This window comes from Pelodiscus sinensis, chromosome 16 (genome assembly GCF_049634645.1).
Source record: "Pelodiscus sinensis isolate JC-2024 chromosome 16, ASM4963464v1, whole genome shotgun sequence".
In the NCBI taxonomy this organism is placed as follows: Eukaryota; Metazoa; Chordata; order Testudines; family Trionychidae; genus Pelodiscus; species Pelodiscus sinensis.
Genome location: NC_134726.1, coordinates 21,997,879 through 22,010,815, shown reverse-complemented (window position 1 = coordinate 22,010,815; position 12,937 = coordinate 21,997,879). Strand labels below are relative to the sequence as shown.

The 12,937-nt window shown below is 37.2% G+C and overlaps 2 protein-coding genes across 11 annotated transcripts in view; one reads left to right on the top strand and one right to left on the bottom strand.

Annotated features, from left to right (window-relative positions):
* Positions 1–2,217, top strand: part of ERI2 (ERI1 exoribonuclease family member 2) — a 38,097-nt gene extending 35,880 nt beyond the window's left edge. For all 4 annotated transcript variants that reach the window (XM_075899428.1, XM_075899429.1, XM_075899426.1 and 1 more), the window contains one exon: positions 344–2,217. In XM_075899428.1, the coding sequence (XP_075755543.1) occupies positions 344–1,696 (1,353 nt within the window). In that variant the 3' untranslated portion in view covers positions 1,697–2,217. The remainder of the gene's footprint in view (positions 1–343) is intronic.
* A 989-nt stretch (positions 2,218–3,206) lies between these two features.
* Positions 3,207–12,937, bottom strand: part of ACSM3 (acyl-CoA synthetase medium chain family member 3) — a 50,930-nt gene continuing 41,199 nt past the window's right edge. For 3 of the 7 annotated variants that reach the window (XM_075899432.1, XM_075899430.1, XM_075899431.1), the window contains 7 exons: positions 11,379–11,502; positions 10,843–10,923; positions 9,022–9,123; positions 7,693–7,820; positions 7,457–7,556; positions 6,057–6,176; positions 3,207–3,637 (listed from right to left, as the gene is read on the bottom strand). In XM_075899432.1, the coding sequence (XP_075755547.1) occupies positions 3,551–3,637; positions 6,057–6,176; positions 7,457–7,556; positions 7,693–7,820; positions 9,022–9,123; positions 10,843–10,923; positions 11,379–11,502 (742 nt within the window). In that variant the 3' untranslated portion in view covers positions 3,207–3,550. Of the gene's footprint in view, positions 3,638–6,056; positions 6,177–7,450; positions 7,557–7,661; positions 7,821–9,021; positions 9,124–10,842; positions 10,924–11,378; positions 11,503–12,937 lie in introns of those variants that run through there. The other 4 variants (XM_075899433.1, XM_075899434.1, XM_075899435.1 and 1 more) reach the window with 4 other exon arrangements.

The window sequence follows — 12,937 nt, the reverse complement described above, 5'->3', positions numbered from 1 at the left end:
TGATTTTTCTATGGGTCAGTGGCCCCCAATACAAAAAAGGTTCCCCATGCCTGCCATAAATTAAAAAAAACTTCAGAGGGGTAGCCGAGTTAGTCTGTAACTAGAAAAACTTAAAAAACAACAAATAGTCTAGCAGCACCTTAAAGTCTAACAAAACATGTAGATGGTACCATGAGCTTTCATGGATACAACCCACTTTTTTCATCTGCAGAAGTGGGTTGTACCCACGAAAGCTCATGATAAATCATCTTCAGCAGACTTTTTCATGTGTCTCATACATTGCTCTCTAAAACCTATTTACACCCATTTTTCAAAATCTTGGATTTGTTTATGGAATTCCTAGGTACAGCCAAAGAAGAATTCAGTGTCCAGAATTTTGAATATGAACCCCATTGAAGAGAATACATTGGGAAGTAATGATGACGCTGAAACTTCAGACAAAGATGGAATTTGCAATAGCAGTTGCCTATTTGAGAATGAACTCAAGAAATGTAATAAAATGATTATAAATTCCGTTGGAAAGGTAAAAGAACAGCCACAGTCCAGTTCTACAAATTCCACTGCAAATGTCCATGTTGGGGCTAGAAGCAGTACAAAGATTGATGGATGTGGTAAAACTCAAAGCTGCTTGTCTCCACATATTGACAGACTTTCTGTTCCATTTGGACAGCTACAGACTTCTCACTGTAACTTACTAACAGGTATCCAGAATGGATTAAATAATGGACTTATGTCTGCTTCCAAGTACAGCTCTTCAGTACTTGGTTCAGGGCTAGTGCTTGTCTCCACTACTATTTCCTCTGTTAATATCTCTAATGTAGATGTGAGTACTAGTTCTGACTGTTTATCTATGTTGACTGATTGGGAAGATGTAGCTTTAATACCAGAATCACAGCATCAAGAAAATACTGACTCTGTGAAGCTTAAAGATGACCCAGATACAAAGACTTTATCAGTCTCTGAAAAAGCAGTGGTTTTGAAAGAACCAGCTATGATGAATTCAGACTTTGAATGTTTGGAGAAATCCAATGAACATTTGGAGACTTCTAAGTCTATTGTGTACAAAAGTCCTAATACTACTATCTATGATGTAGGAATAGTTCAGAGGCAAGCTTTAAACTGTTCTGCCTTTAAGTTACCATCTGTGAAGGTAAATGTTTCAAGTGCAGTGTTGACTGAAAATCATTCCACCCCTTTCTCTCAGAATCCTAAGAGGAAACCATCTAGTCCAAAATCTTTGCCTCCATCAAAAAAACAGGCATTCATTGTGCATGAAGATGTAGCTTCATCTTCTGATCATCCCCTACCTTCGAGAAGTTCAAGTTCATACAAAGTACCTTCTATTATCTTAAACACCACAGTGAGTCCGAAGCAATCTTTAAGAGCTATGAAAAGTGAAAAACTGACTCCTCCCTTATGTAACTGTGGCCGAAGAGCTAAAAGACTAAATGTGTCCAGTGCTGGTCCAAATTATGGCAAAGTGTTTTATAGTTGTCCTGCTGGAAAACATGAAGGGAAGAAGAGAGGCTGTGGATATTTCAAGTGGGAGCATGTACTTCTAAAGGAAAAATCTGCTAACACTATCTCTACACATTCTACTACTACAGTTGGTTTAACATCTCCTGGCATAAACTCAGATTCTTCCGGAAATTCTCACAGGAAATATCTAGGTCTCAGACCTTCTATGAGAACTTGAATATTAATTAATTTTTGTCCAAATCTTAATGAATGATAAGTGTTCACAGAAAATAAGCAAATGATGCCACAGATATCTGTTTCAACAGGATTGGGCATAAATGATACTACTGGGCTTACTTAAAAATGAAAACTCGTGAAGCATAAGTGGTAACAGTTGGACACAATAACGAGAAAATTTAAGGAGATTAGTGTGGCTAACATCAAAGTATAAGCAGCAAGCCTACCAAGTTTTAATATTTTTATTCTCTTATCGGGCATTTTAGATTTTTTTTTTTTTTTTTTTTTTACAAACTTGATCTTTAAATATCAGTGTTAGTGATACACATTTTGTTTGTGACATTTTTTTCTAAAAATACATCTATATATAATTAACCTTCTACAATGTATGCATGTGTCTTTAACCCTTTCTGAAAAATATTTCAAGTAGTAATTATGGTTTTAAAATTATTTTATGCAGTCTTTATTACTGAAATGAAATATAGGTAAATGTAAATTCCTGTGATATTTTGAGTAAATAAACTTTTTAATAGCAAAACTGCTAATGTGTCAGTTGATATAACATTTCTTTCTATTCTCATATGATGATCATTATCACAGTATCTGGGACAGTCAAATATTGTGTTAAAACAGATACTCAGATACTTGAACTTCATTTAATAACAGAGATTACCTTGTTTGTAAATCTATTCACTTTCACTAAATGAGTACTTAAATTCCAGGATTTTCATAATGAAAACTCAATATTGGGAAGATTTTCCTATTCTAAATGGAAATTTTAGGGAAAATATTTTAAGATATCTGCTCCAACCACTGCTTACTTCACAGTAATATGAATGCTGCGAAGCAAAAGCATAGTCACTGACTTGGAAATCTATGCATATTCCCGAGATAACCAGTTTTCCAGATTGATGGATGCATTAAAAATGTATGATAGAGAAGTGTTGTAGTAGAAAGGATGAATCAAAAACAACCGATAGCTGTGAACCAGAAGCATGCAAGCCACGAGCAGAAATGTTTATTGTGCGTGTATTATTTAAAGCTAACAGATACAGAAAACTGCTTATGCAGCTTAATTTTCCTTCTGGTATTATTAAAGTGATATTATTTTTTTTATAAATATATTAACACAGAGAGGAAATCCTTGAACTAAACTTGATTGCCCAGAACACAGGAGGAACTGAATGCAGGCAAGTATACTCAAACTTATTTGCTCCAGAAGGTTGGACGTAAACGTTTGAAGAGCAGGAGTAGGGTTTATTTAAGCTAGACATGCAATCATTGATCCTGATATTATCCTGTCAGAACTTAACAGCATGTTTAGGGACCTGGCCTGGAAATGTGGACTATTTTGAAATAGCCAGTTTCAGCGTTTAATAAGAACTTTGAGTTGGAAGATGCTAGCTATACCAATAAAAAGTGGTGTTTGCATATCTTTTTTTCCAGCATGCTTTTCTAATTAATAGCTAGTTCATTGTAGTGCTAAGATTAGAGTTTTGGAAGCAGATGGGTTTGGGGCTTACTACTAGGCATACTTGTTCTTTTCTATATGCCTTTACATGTAGACAACTAGAGCAAAATTAAGTTTTTTAATTATGACAAAATGCTTTTAAGTTCGTTAGGCATAGAACAAATGGAAAAGGAATTCTCACCAAATATCTAAACCTGCTTTGCTTTCATAGCCAAAATTTTCCTTGAAGTCAGTGAAGTTTTAGTTGTGCATACAATGTACAATAATGCTCTAAAATTTATCATTTAAATCTATAATATGTCAAGAGAACAAAATATTGCACTATGTCAGCAATATACAATATTTTTGTAAGAACAAATTATGGAAAATGGAGACTAGGTGATTTTAAGCTTTTCCCCACTCCTCCTTGCGCAATTCATTTCTTCGGATCTTCCCACTGACTGTCTTTGGCAACTGTTGAACAAACTCCACCTATTGGAAAAGATAATAAATTACAACTAATACAATATATAGTAAGAGGTAGATAAACTGCTCTACATGTGCTCTACATTAAATTGCCCCCGACATTTTCCATAGGATCTATTGTAAGGAGTGTAAATAAATAAAAGTATTGGCAATGGAAAGTTTAGCAAAGGGAAAATATATTTATCTATATATATATATATAATTATTTAGTTTGTTAAATATCATTGACTTGCTTTTAAAACTCTGTTGTAGCCCATCCCTATGAGGAATAAACTGATGTTCATGATGTATTGAAACTTTAGTGTTAAACTCTTAAAAATTCTGTTTTTTAGGATGCATCTGTACTGCACCCGTAGCTCAAAATAAGGTACGCAATTTGAGCTACACAAATTGCATAGCATATTTCGAGTAAATTTCAAAATAGTTTATTTTGAAATTTGGTGCTGTCTATGCAGCACTTATTTCGAAATAAATCACTAATCCAAAATGTGCCTTTCTCCTTGTGGAATGAGGTTTACAAGGATGTCGGAATAGCAAGCCCATTATATTTCGAAATAATGGACATGCTCAAAAGACACACAATAGCTATTTTGGGATACCTCCGGTATCCCATAATAGCATTGCAGTGTAGATGTAGCCTTAGTGTCATATATTTTACACTGGAAACCATTTTTTCTAGATGGTTCCCCGTCATACGAAAATATATAGTTTGCATAAAATTATTATTTTGAAAACAATTCCAAAACTGGATTAACAGTTGGTAGATTTTATAGTTATAAAATATAAACCAATTATATTTCAATGCATCTTGAAATAATTAATTTTGTGCATCTCTCTGGCACTGTTAGTATAAATGTTCCTTGTTTAATAATGTGTTTTTTTGAGGGGCAACTCTTGTTCCCTGGACCCAGCTAGAATAACTAAACTTTGTACTGGGAAGATCTTTGGGACAGGAGCCCCTTTTAGTCTGTGCAAATTGCTGAGAGTCCATTGGTTATTCTGTAGCTACTTTTCAGTTTGGGGTTTCAGTAACCTCTGCAGCTTTTCTGTCCTTGTTATCCTGAGGGTGGTCTGTGGTTGGAAAGTCCGTATTATGACAAATCATTCAGCGTCACCATCTACCGAGTCTAGATGTGGCCATGCCATGAGTTTTGAAACACTTTTTGTGAACTTTATGTGGTCTGCCTTTTCCATGCAGTAGAAGAGCTAAAGGATGAGCCTTATGCACCCTTCAGTAAGAATAATTCAATGCAAAAATCAAAAATTTACTGGCTTCCCGCAGCTCCCCTTGGCTGCAAAGGACAAAACAGAGCCAAAGGGAGCTGCGAAGCTCCATGGCTGTGGTGCCAGTAAATAAACAAACCGGGGCAGCCAATTAATGTGTTTCTCAAGGTGGTTTCGCAGAACACTTTCAGAAACACTGCTCTAGAGTCTGCAGCACAGGATTTCTTTGCACTATTTCTATACCACAGAATCAAATTTAACTTTGTTATAAATTCTTCAATATGAAGTGGAAATAGAGCTATGAAATTCAAACATATTTACTATTGACCTATTAAATGTAGCAGAGGGGGCAAAGGGTGAAGATTTCTATTTCAAATATTCCTTAACCCTTACAGTATAGCAAAAATTAAATTCTGTGAATTTGCAGAGGGCAAAAGGATAATTTTAAAAAAGCCTATTTAAGATAGGCGTGCTGTCATTTTGAGACAACAGTAGAACCACAGCTCCCAAGTGTATTTTTTTCGGGGTTCTATGTCCTACTGCTCCTCATGCTATTCCCCTGTCTGTAATCCATTTTTCTGGGTTTTGATACCTGCAAAGGGTAGATCATATGTTTGCTAAAAATAAACATTGAAAATGTGAGATGTTAGAATAAACATTTTCCCACCTGTCCTCTGTTCAGAGTCTTATGATTAAAGCATAGCAGAATTTGATTTTTATTTTTTTTATAATTTTAACATATCAATATTTAGTTTTAAGCATTTTTTCAATGTTTATCAATTTCCGTTTTCACAGTGCACAAAAGTCGGCTTTAAGCTTTTTGTTTTGATTTTTACATTTTTTTCACAATTGTGGGACATTATGGTGGGAATCGGACAATAATTATTTAATTACAGGAGATGTTGTGATTAAAAAACTTTTCCTTAAATCAAAATCTTAAGTTCTCAAGCAGCGTTTTTGTTTCTTTGATGATCTTTACATTTTAGATTGTTAATGGAAATGAGGTTTTCATTTGGTTTGTGCACAGTGAAATCATTTTTTTTCTGATATTTACCAATAGCAATCTAAACCTCGCAAGACTGATTCTGATTTGTGTGTGTGGGGGGGGGTGTACGATACCAAACTTTTGCACATGAAAGTCCTCTTGTGCCACTTGTTGACTAATAGTAGTTATCTGAAATACTTATGTTTAAGCACTTACCTTTCTAGGATATTTGTAGGGGGCAGTGACCTTTTTAACATGATCCTGTAGCTCTTTAATCAGTTTTTGAGAGTCATGTGAAACATAGTCAGATGCCAAAACAATGAAGGCTTTCACTACCTTAAAAGATTAAATGTTGATGAAACAATATCCACACAATACAGTACAAGGTCCTAATTAATATTTAACAAAATTCACTTGCTGACAAATTACAAAGTAACTAATTTACAGTGTTTATATGAAAACGTTATCAAACTGAGTGCCATATTAACAATTTGTCTAAGTCCAGCAGCTGGCCATATGTGTAATATGAAGGAAATAGAGTAAATTGCAGCTGGATTATCTTTAATTTACAATTGCAACCTATAGGGACTATAAGTCCCCATTAAAAATTGTATAAGCAGTATGGCTGCTCCAAATGAAGATTTGGAATGTGGGGCCTTTGTGAGCTGCACCTCCGTATTCATTGTAATGAAGATTGCAGTCAATTTTTGCCATGCAGTGATGGCCCCTAGAGAGCTACTGTCTCTCTAGATCAGTGATAGGCAACCTAGGCTAGTAAGGAGGCATGAGTGGCCCTCCATCTCAGTGGGCCACAAGACTCTCACAATGAAGATGGTCTCTCAGGATAGGATAGTTTTGCTAACTGCACTTGCATACCTAAAATTTGTAGGGTACGCCAACTGAACCATGGCAGTGCTAAATGCAGAGGGAGCACAGTCAATGTTGTGTGCAATTAGCATGACCTCATTTCACACGCATGTCACTTTAGTAATACCAATAGGAAAAACCTACATGGGCAAAAACTAGGGGAACCTGGCAAATCTGCATATGGGTTATTGTAAACAAAATGTCTTGCGGGCCACATGTAGAATCCCAATGAGCTCCAGGTGGCCTTTGGGCCACAGTTTGCCCACCACTGGTCTAGATGAACATTAAGAATTTGAAAAAAATTAGTAGTCCTGTAGCACTTTAGAGACTAACAAAATATATCTAAATAGTATCATGAGCTTTCATGGGCAAAACACACTTACTCAGATGAAGAGAGAAAAAGGGTGGACAAAAAAGGGGAACCTTTACATTTAAATGTGGAGGTTCCCCCCCTTTTCTACACTCATCTGAAGAAAAGGGTTTTGCCCACGAAAGCTCATGTCTCTGTGTGTGTCTATATAGAGAGAGAAGGGGAGGGGGGGAAACAAACACTACTCATTTTTGTAAGTTACAGACTAACATGGCTACCCCTTTGAAACTATTAAGAATTTGCTGAGTGCTTTGATATGAATGGAACAATTCAACAACTGTTTGGAGTAGCCAGTTGCCTTAGGACTCTGGTTAAGGGTTTTTTAAAATGCATATTTGTATAATGAAATTCAAGCATATAATTTATCTAAGTCCTTTACCTCTCCTCTGATGGGATCTGGACTGCTGACAACAGCTGATTCTACTACTGCTGGGTGCTCTATCAGTGCACTTTCTACTTCAAATGGTCCAATACGATATCTTTAAAATGAAGAAAAGTCTTTTATTATTATATATTTTATGAGATGGTGATGTGTGCATATAAAACATACATTCAGCTGTGCCTTGGTATTATTTGAGTCCTACCATTGTAATGAATGCACACACAAATTGTTACCCAGCAGAATTGATGACATCATCAGTTCTTCCAACAAACCAGAAATAGCCATCTTTATCCACAATCCCTCTGTCCCCGGTGATATAGAAATTTCCTCGTAATGTTGATTCAGTTCTCTCTGGATCATCCTAGTAAACATTAAATTGTATTTGACAAACATTAACCTTCCTGCAAATAAAAAAATTATACTCTGAGGTATGTAAGAAACTGGTTTAATTTAATTCCAGCACTTGATTTTATTACAGCATAATTTAGCATGCAAAACCTCAGTTTTGTTGAGTATTCCATATGAGAGGGATATGTATTAAATTCCAGCAGAGGCTTAACAACATGAATAGAAAACATTTTTTCAAACATTATTCAGATTTATAATTGTAAATTGAATAATACCCATAACACAGAAAATTAAAAAAGAAAGTCAACATGTAGAGTGAATATATAATTGTTGTGGGTTATGTCTTTGACTATGTTTTAGAATTGTGTTTTTAATCATAATGAACTACACAAAATATACAGCTTAACACACAATATTAGGAAACTTTGATTATGGGCTGAGCAGTCTGTTATGTAGTATTAATTTGATTTGAGGGAAGATTTCCCAATCCTTATTTTCCTTTTTTGTCTATGTGCCTCCCTCTCCTGTTTCCCCAGTTATTAAATAAAAAAGATTTGTTTTGGGGTGACGAATCCTAGCTAATGAAGGGGTAGATGCAGCTCTCTCTAAAGCAAACTAAACCGACTCCTCGATTAGCTGGAGGGAGTTAAACAATGGCAATGTTTTGTTCCCCTCCCTTACTGCCCTGCTGAGAGAGCCTGGTCACAATTGGTTTTAATAAATGAAAATACCTTTTAAATTTAATTTACTCTGCTACAGTAGTAAAGAGGAAGTTGCTTCTTATCTACTATTACATTATATGGTGGAAAGGAAAGTTAAATATCATATTAATTTTTTTCTAGAAAATGGGCCCCGTCAATGTGGCAGCCTTCACCTCTGCATTACTTGCCATCTGGAACCAGTAGCTTTTCACTTTAGTGAAAATCTGGTTTGAAAATAAATCTCACTTCCATTCAGTTGCAGTGTTTAGCTTTTGTAAACGGTTGTGGGATACAGCCTATATGGAAGAGATTTGTATCATCTTTCTGTGTTAGCACAGCGCTGTGCACAATGGGAACGGAATCTCTAGATGTTAACCAATACAGATAATAAAGTCTAATTTTGTAATCAGGAGAATTGTGTTTCAGGGGGTGAATAATAATTGAATGTTATTTTTGTTCAGAAATAAATAATTTTTTAACAATTTTACAATTGACATTTGTTAAGTTGCTTACTATATACTGAGTGAAAAGACAAGAAGGTCTTGTTGGCTTTACTTTGATGGCGATATCTCCTTCTTTTCCAGGAGGAAGAATATTGCCGTGGTCATCTACAATCTATACCCCAAACAAAATAGACAGTGTTACCCTGGTGTTTAATTTAAACTATAATTTTCATTAAACAAAACCTGCATGTTTATTTTGAAATACTGAATTATAAAAGTCAATAATAGAAGTGACTGCAGCCAGCAAGAGAAGCTTCTACTCCCAAATCAAACAGAATTATACTAATCACTGTACTTTGCATAGTTCCTTTCACCTGAAGATTCCAAAGCATTATGCAAACTTCAATTTAGCTTAGTAACACCCAACTGAGCAAAAAATAATATAGCAAGTGTCGTGATCAGGTAGGAAAAACGAAGCACAGAAAGTTGCCCAAAGACTTGCCTGCATTAGCAAGGCAATGCTGGAATTTGATCCTGCAGTTCCGGTCTGGCCAATAGACAACATTACTGTATACATTTTAGAAGTCTGATTTGCCTTTTATTTACTGAAAAATGCCTTATGTTCTCCTTTCTACCCTATGATTGCAAAATGAATAATTTAGAATATAAATATTATACTTACATTTCAGAGAATAGAATACAAAGCAGTATTAACAAGCTCGTTATGAAATGTTGGTTTGTACTGATCTTGCTAGTGCTTTTACGTAGCTTGTAAAACTAGGCAAATATCTAGATGAGTTGATGTACCCTCTAAGAAGGCATACCCACAGGAGTGCATAGCCCTGGTTGAGACCTGCTGGTGTAGTGATATAGTGCAGTCACTCAAATCACATATATATAGTTCAATGTATTTTTCTAGAGAGATTCTCAGTGATGATATCATTCTTCCCTAAGGTGTAACTATTGAAAGCAGCCTGGTTTTGTTTTTGTTTTTGGTTTCCCCTACTGATTGGCTTGTTTCAATTTGCTGACAGGGTGGAGGCAAAGGAGGCAATTGCCCACGAGTCTGAGTGATTTAAAAAGGGCTTGAGGGCAGTGTTCCCGGCTAATGTTTTTCATCCATGTGTGGAATTCATTTTGGAACCAAATTTTCAGGTGCTTGTATTCCTGAGACTTGCAGGGCTTCTTCCTGCACCCCTTCCCCCTGCCAAGCTCACATCCAGCAGGAGCCAGCTAATGAAGGCTCCCTACTGCCAGATTAGGGGCAGGAAGGAGGTTTTCAACCTCTGCAGCTCCACTCAGGTCTCAGAGAAACCCTCAAATACCAGTAAGCTACAGCGGGGGCGGGGAAGCAGGGCAGGGTCAGGAGGGCCTGGCGCTTCCCTCCCCTGCACAGCTCCTCCTGGGGAGCTCTGGGCCCTTTTAAATCACTCAGGCAGGCTGCAGAGCTCCTAGGTGCATACAAGGTTGTACCAGCAGTGGCAAAAACAGCTGCGGCAGGCATGTGGAAGCCTTGGCTGTACTGGAAGGATGCAACCAACAGTGCAGCTGGCAGCTAGCTGGGTACTTGCCAGGTGAACTGTGTCCATGTGGGTGCGCATGGCTTGTGCATGCATGGGAGCCCACTGACTGTTAGGTCCTGGGGTCCTGAATTGCTGTCAGCAGGCCTGGATTGTTTCCACCTTGGACCCAGCAAGAAATTTCTCAAACTAATGAAAATTTGCATAATGTAAGAGGAATCTGACTTTCTGGAGATCTAAACTGAAAATGATTCAGCAGGTAGAAAAATTCCTCCTATTCCCTGAACTTGCTTGAGCCTCCTTCAGGAAAATTCAATACCTTCATGCTTGGAGGAAAAGGTCCGTAGGGCTTATCAATATAATGCACATACCTTGACATCATATGCTGGAGACGGCATTCCCATTGAACCTGGCTTAATTTTCATTCCCTTGAAAGTTCCACAAATCAACACCTACACCAAAAGGTTTTTAAAAGTAAACTCTGCCATCCCATCTTTTCAGTTTTAATGTATATTTAATATACTCAACTAGACTGGCAAAGACATTTACAGTCATAGCAACCTCTCAGAAACAACAATGAACACTTCATTATCATACATAAACTGAGTAAACTTCTAGGGAACAAATTTTACTCTCACAGTTATGCATATAGGTCCAATTGAAGTGAATATGAAGTTTTGTCTACAATTAAAAGTTTAAAGCTCAGCCGTAGCAGCCTCCCTCCCCTGTACTTCAGCAGGCCGGGGGAAGGTAGGAGCAGTGTGTTGTCCCAGGGGGTCAGCTGGCCAGGGTCAGGCTAAGGCTGAGTCCCTGCTTTCCCCAGAAGCAGGGGTGGGGCAGCCACCAGCCCCTCCCAAGGCTCGCACCCTCTCCCACAGAAATTCCTGCATGCGGGCCTGGAATGTACCGTTTCTGTCTGGCCATAACCTTCATAGATATCCAGCCCAGTTTGCTCTTTCCACTGCTCCATCACTTCAGGATTGATTGGCTCTCCTGCACTCACACAGTGCTGCAGGCTCTTGAATTTATAGCTTTGTATGAAAGAGAAAAAGTATAAACCGATTTTTAAAGGAGTTAAAACTGCCACAGTAAGGAAATACATATAAAAAGCAGATCTGATTCTTTGTATAGCTTTTTAGTAGAAATGTGCCAAATGGAGTTGCTTTTCCAAAGAAATGGGTGGGGGAGGGTGGTCAGGTTTTTAATCGCATGGTTTGTTGTGTTGGTTTATGCCCTGAAGCATGAGGGTTTATATCCTTCCAGAACTTCTTTTTCGTTTGCACGTGTTTTAAAGCCTCATTACAGTAGCTGTGGCTTCTCTCATATCTATAGCAATATAAAGGGTTTTTTAAAATTCATAATCTCAATAATACCTTGTGGCAATGAGTTCCACATGCAAATTGTTGATTGCATGAAAAGTAGCTACTGTTTTTTGTCTTAATGGTTCAGTCCTGCAAGTGACTCCACATGAGCAGATTCCTGTGCTTATGAGGCGCCACACCAATTTCACTGAAGCTCTGTGTACAGCACGCCTGTACCCACATACAACTCTTCTGAAGTCAGTAGGGCTCTATATAGATGCAATATCCCTGTGAAATCACCCATCTGGATCAGAAACTCAATTTGCTGCCTTCCAATTTCATGAAATGGCACCTTGATCTTGTATATCTAGAAAGGGTGACTAGAACTGGCTGATCTACTTTCTTTGCTTGTATATAATTTCTACAGTATATAAAATATTTATTGAGCCCAGTTCATTTTAATGTAATTGCATGAAGCTAAACTGAAGATAAATTTGGCACATTGTGAAAGAATACATGTAAGACCGCAAGTTCAGTATTTTACATGACGTTAAAGGTAAAATGGTCTTTCTTAGCCTAAACTTCCAATTGGATTTTAAAATACGGAAGAATCTTGGCATTCAGCTCTAATGATATTCTCAAAAGCTTATTCATGCCATAGTACCATTGTCAGAATCACTAATCCTTGTACATTTCAGTCAGACTGATTTGCTACAAACGTACTCTTGTATGTTGTATTCCAGGTACATCAGTCATAGGGAAAAATATTTTGATAGTCCTGTTACATGGTCTTCCGGTAAACTAGGACTACAAAACAAAGCTTAAGATTTGAAGATTTGATTATAAAAGTGTATTTCCAGTACTCGAAGTATTGTCAGTGCTGCCAACCTGCTTTTTAAATTATATTATCTCCATGTCTGATATTATGGTATTCTGAATTTATTTCTAACTCAAAGATTTACCTAGGATTGCTCAGGTTGTTAGCTCAAACAAGTTTTAATTTTCTTCATTTAAATTGTTGTTCTGGTGGGGAGGGTCAGGGGTTCAGTATGCAGGCTGCCTTGGGGCAAGAGGGCACCTGCGGGATGGGAGGCTTGGGGCTGGGGCATTCATGAATCAGGGGGCATGTCCACAGCCAGCTCCTTTCATCTACCTGGTGATTCTG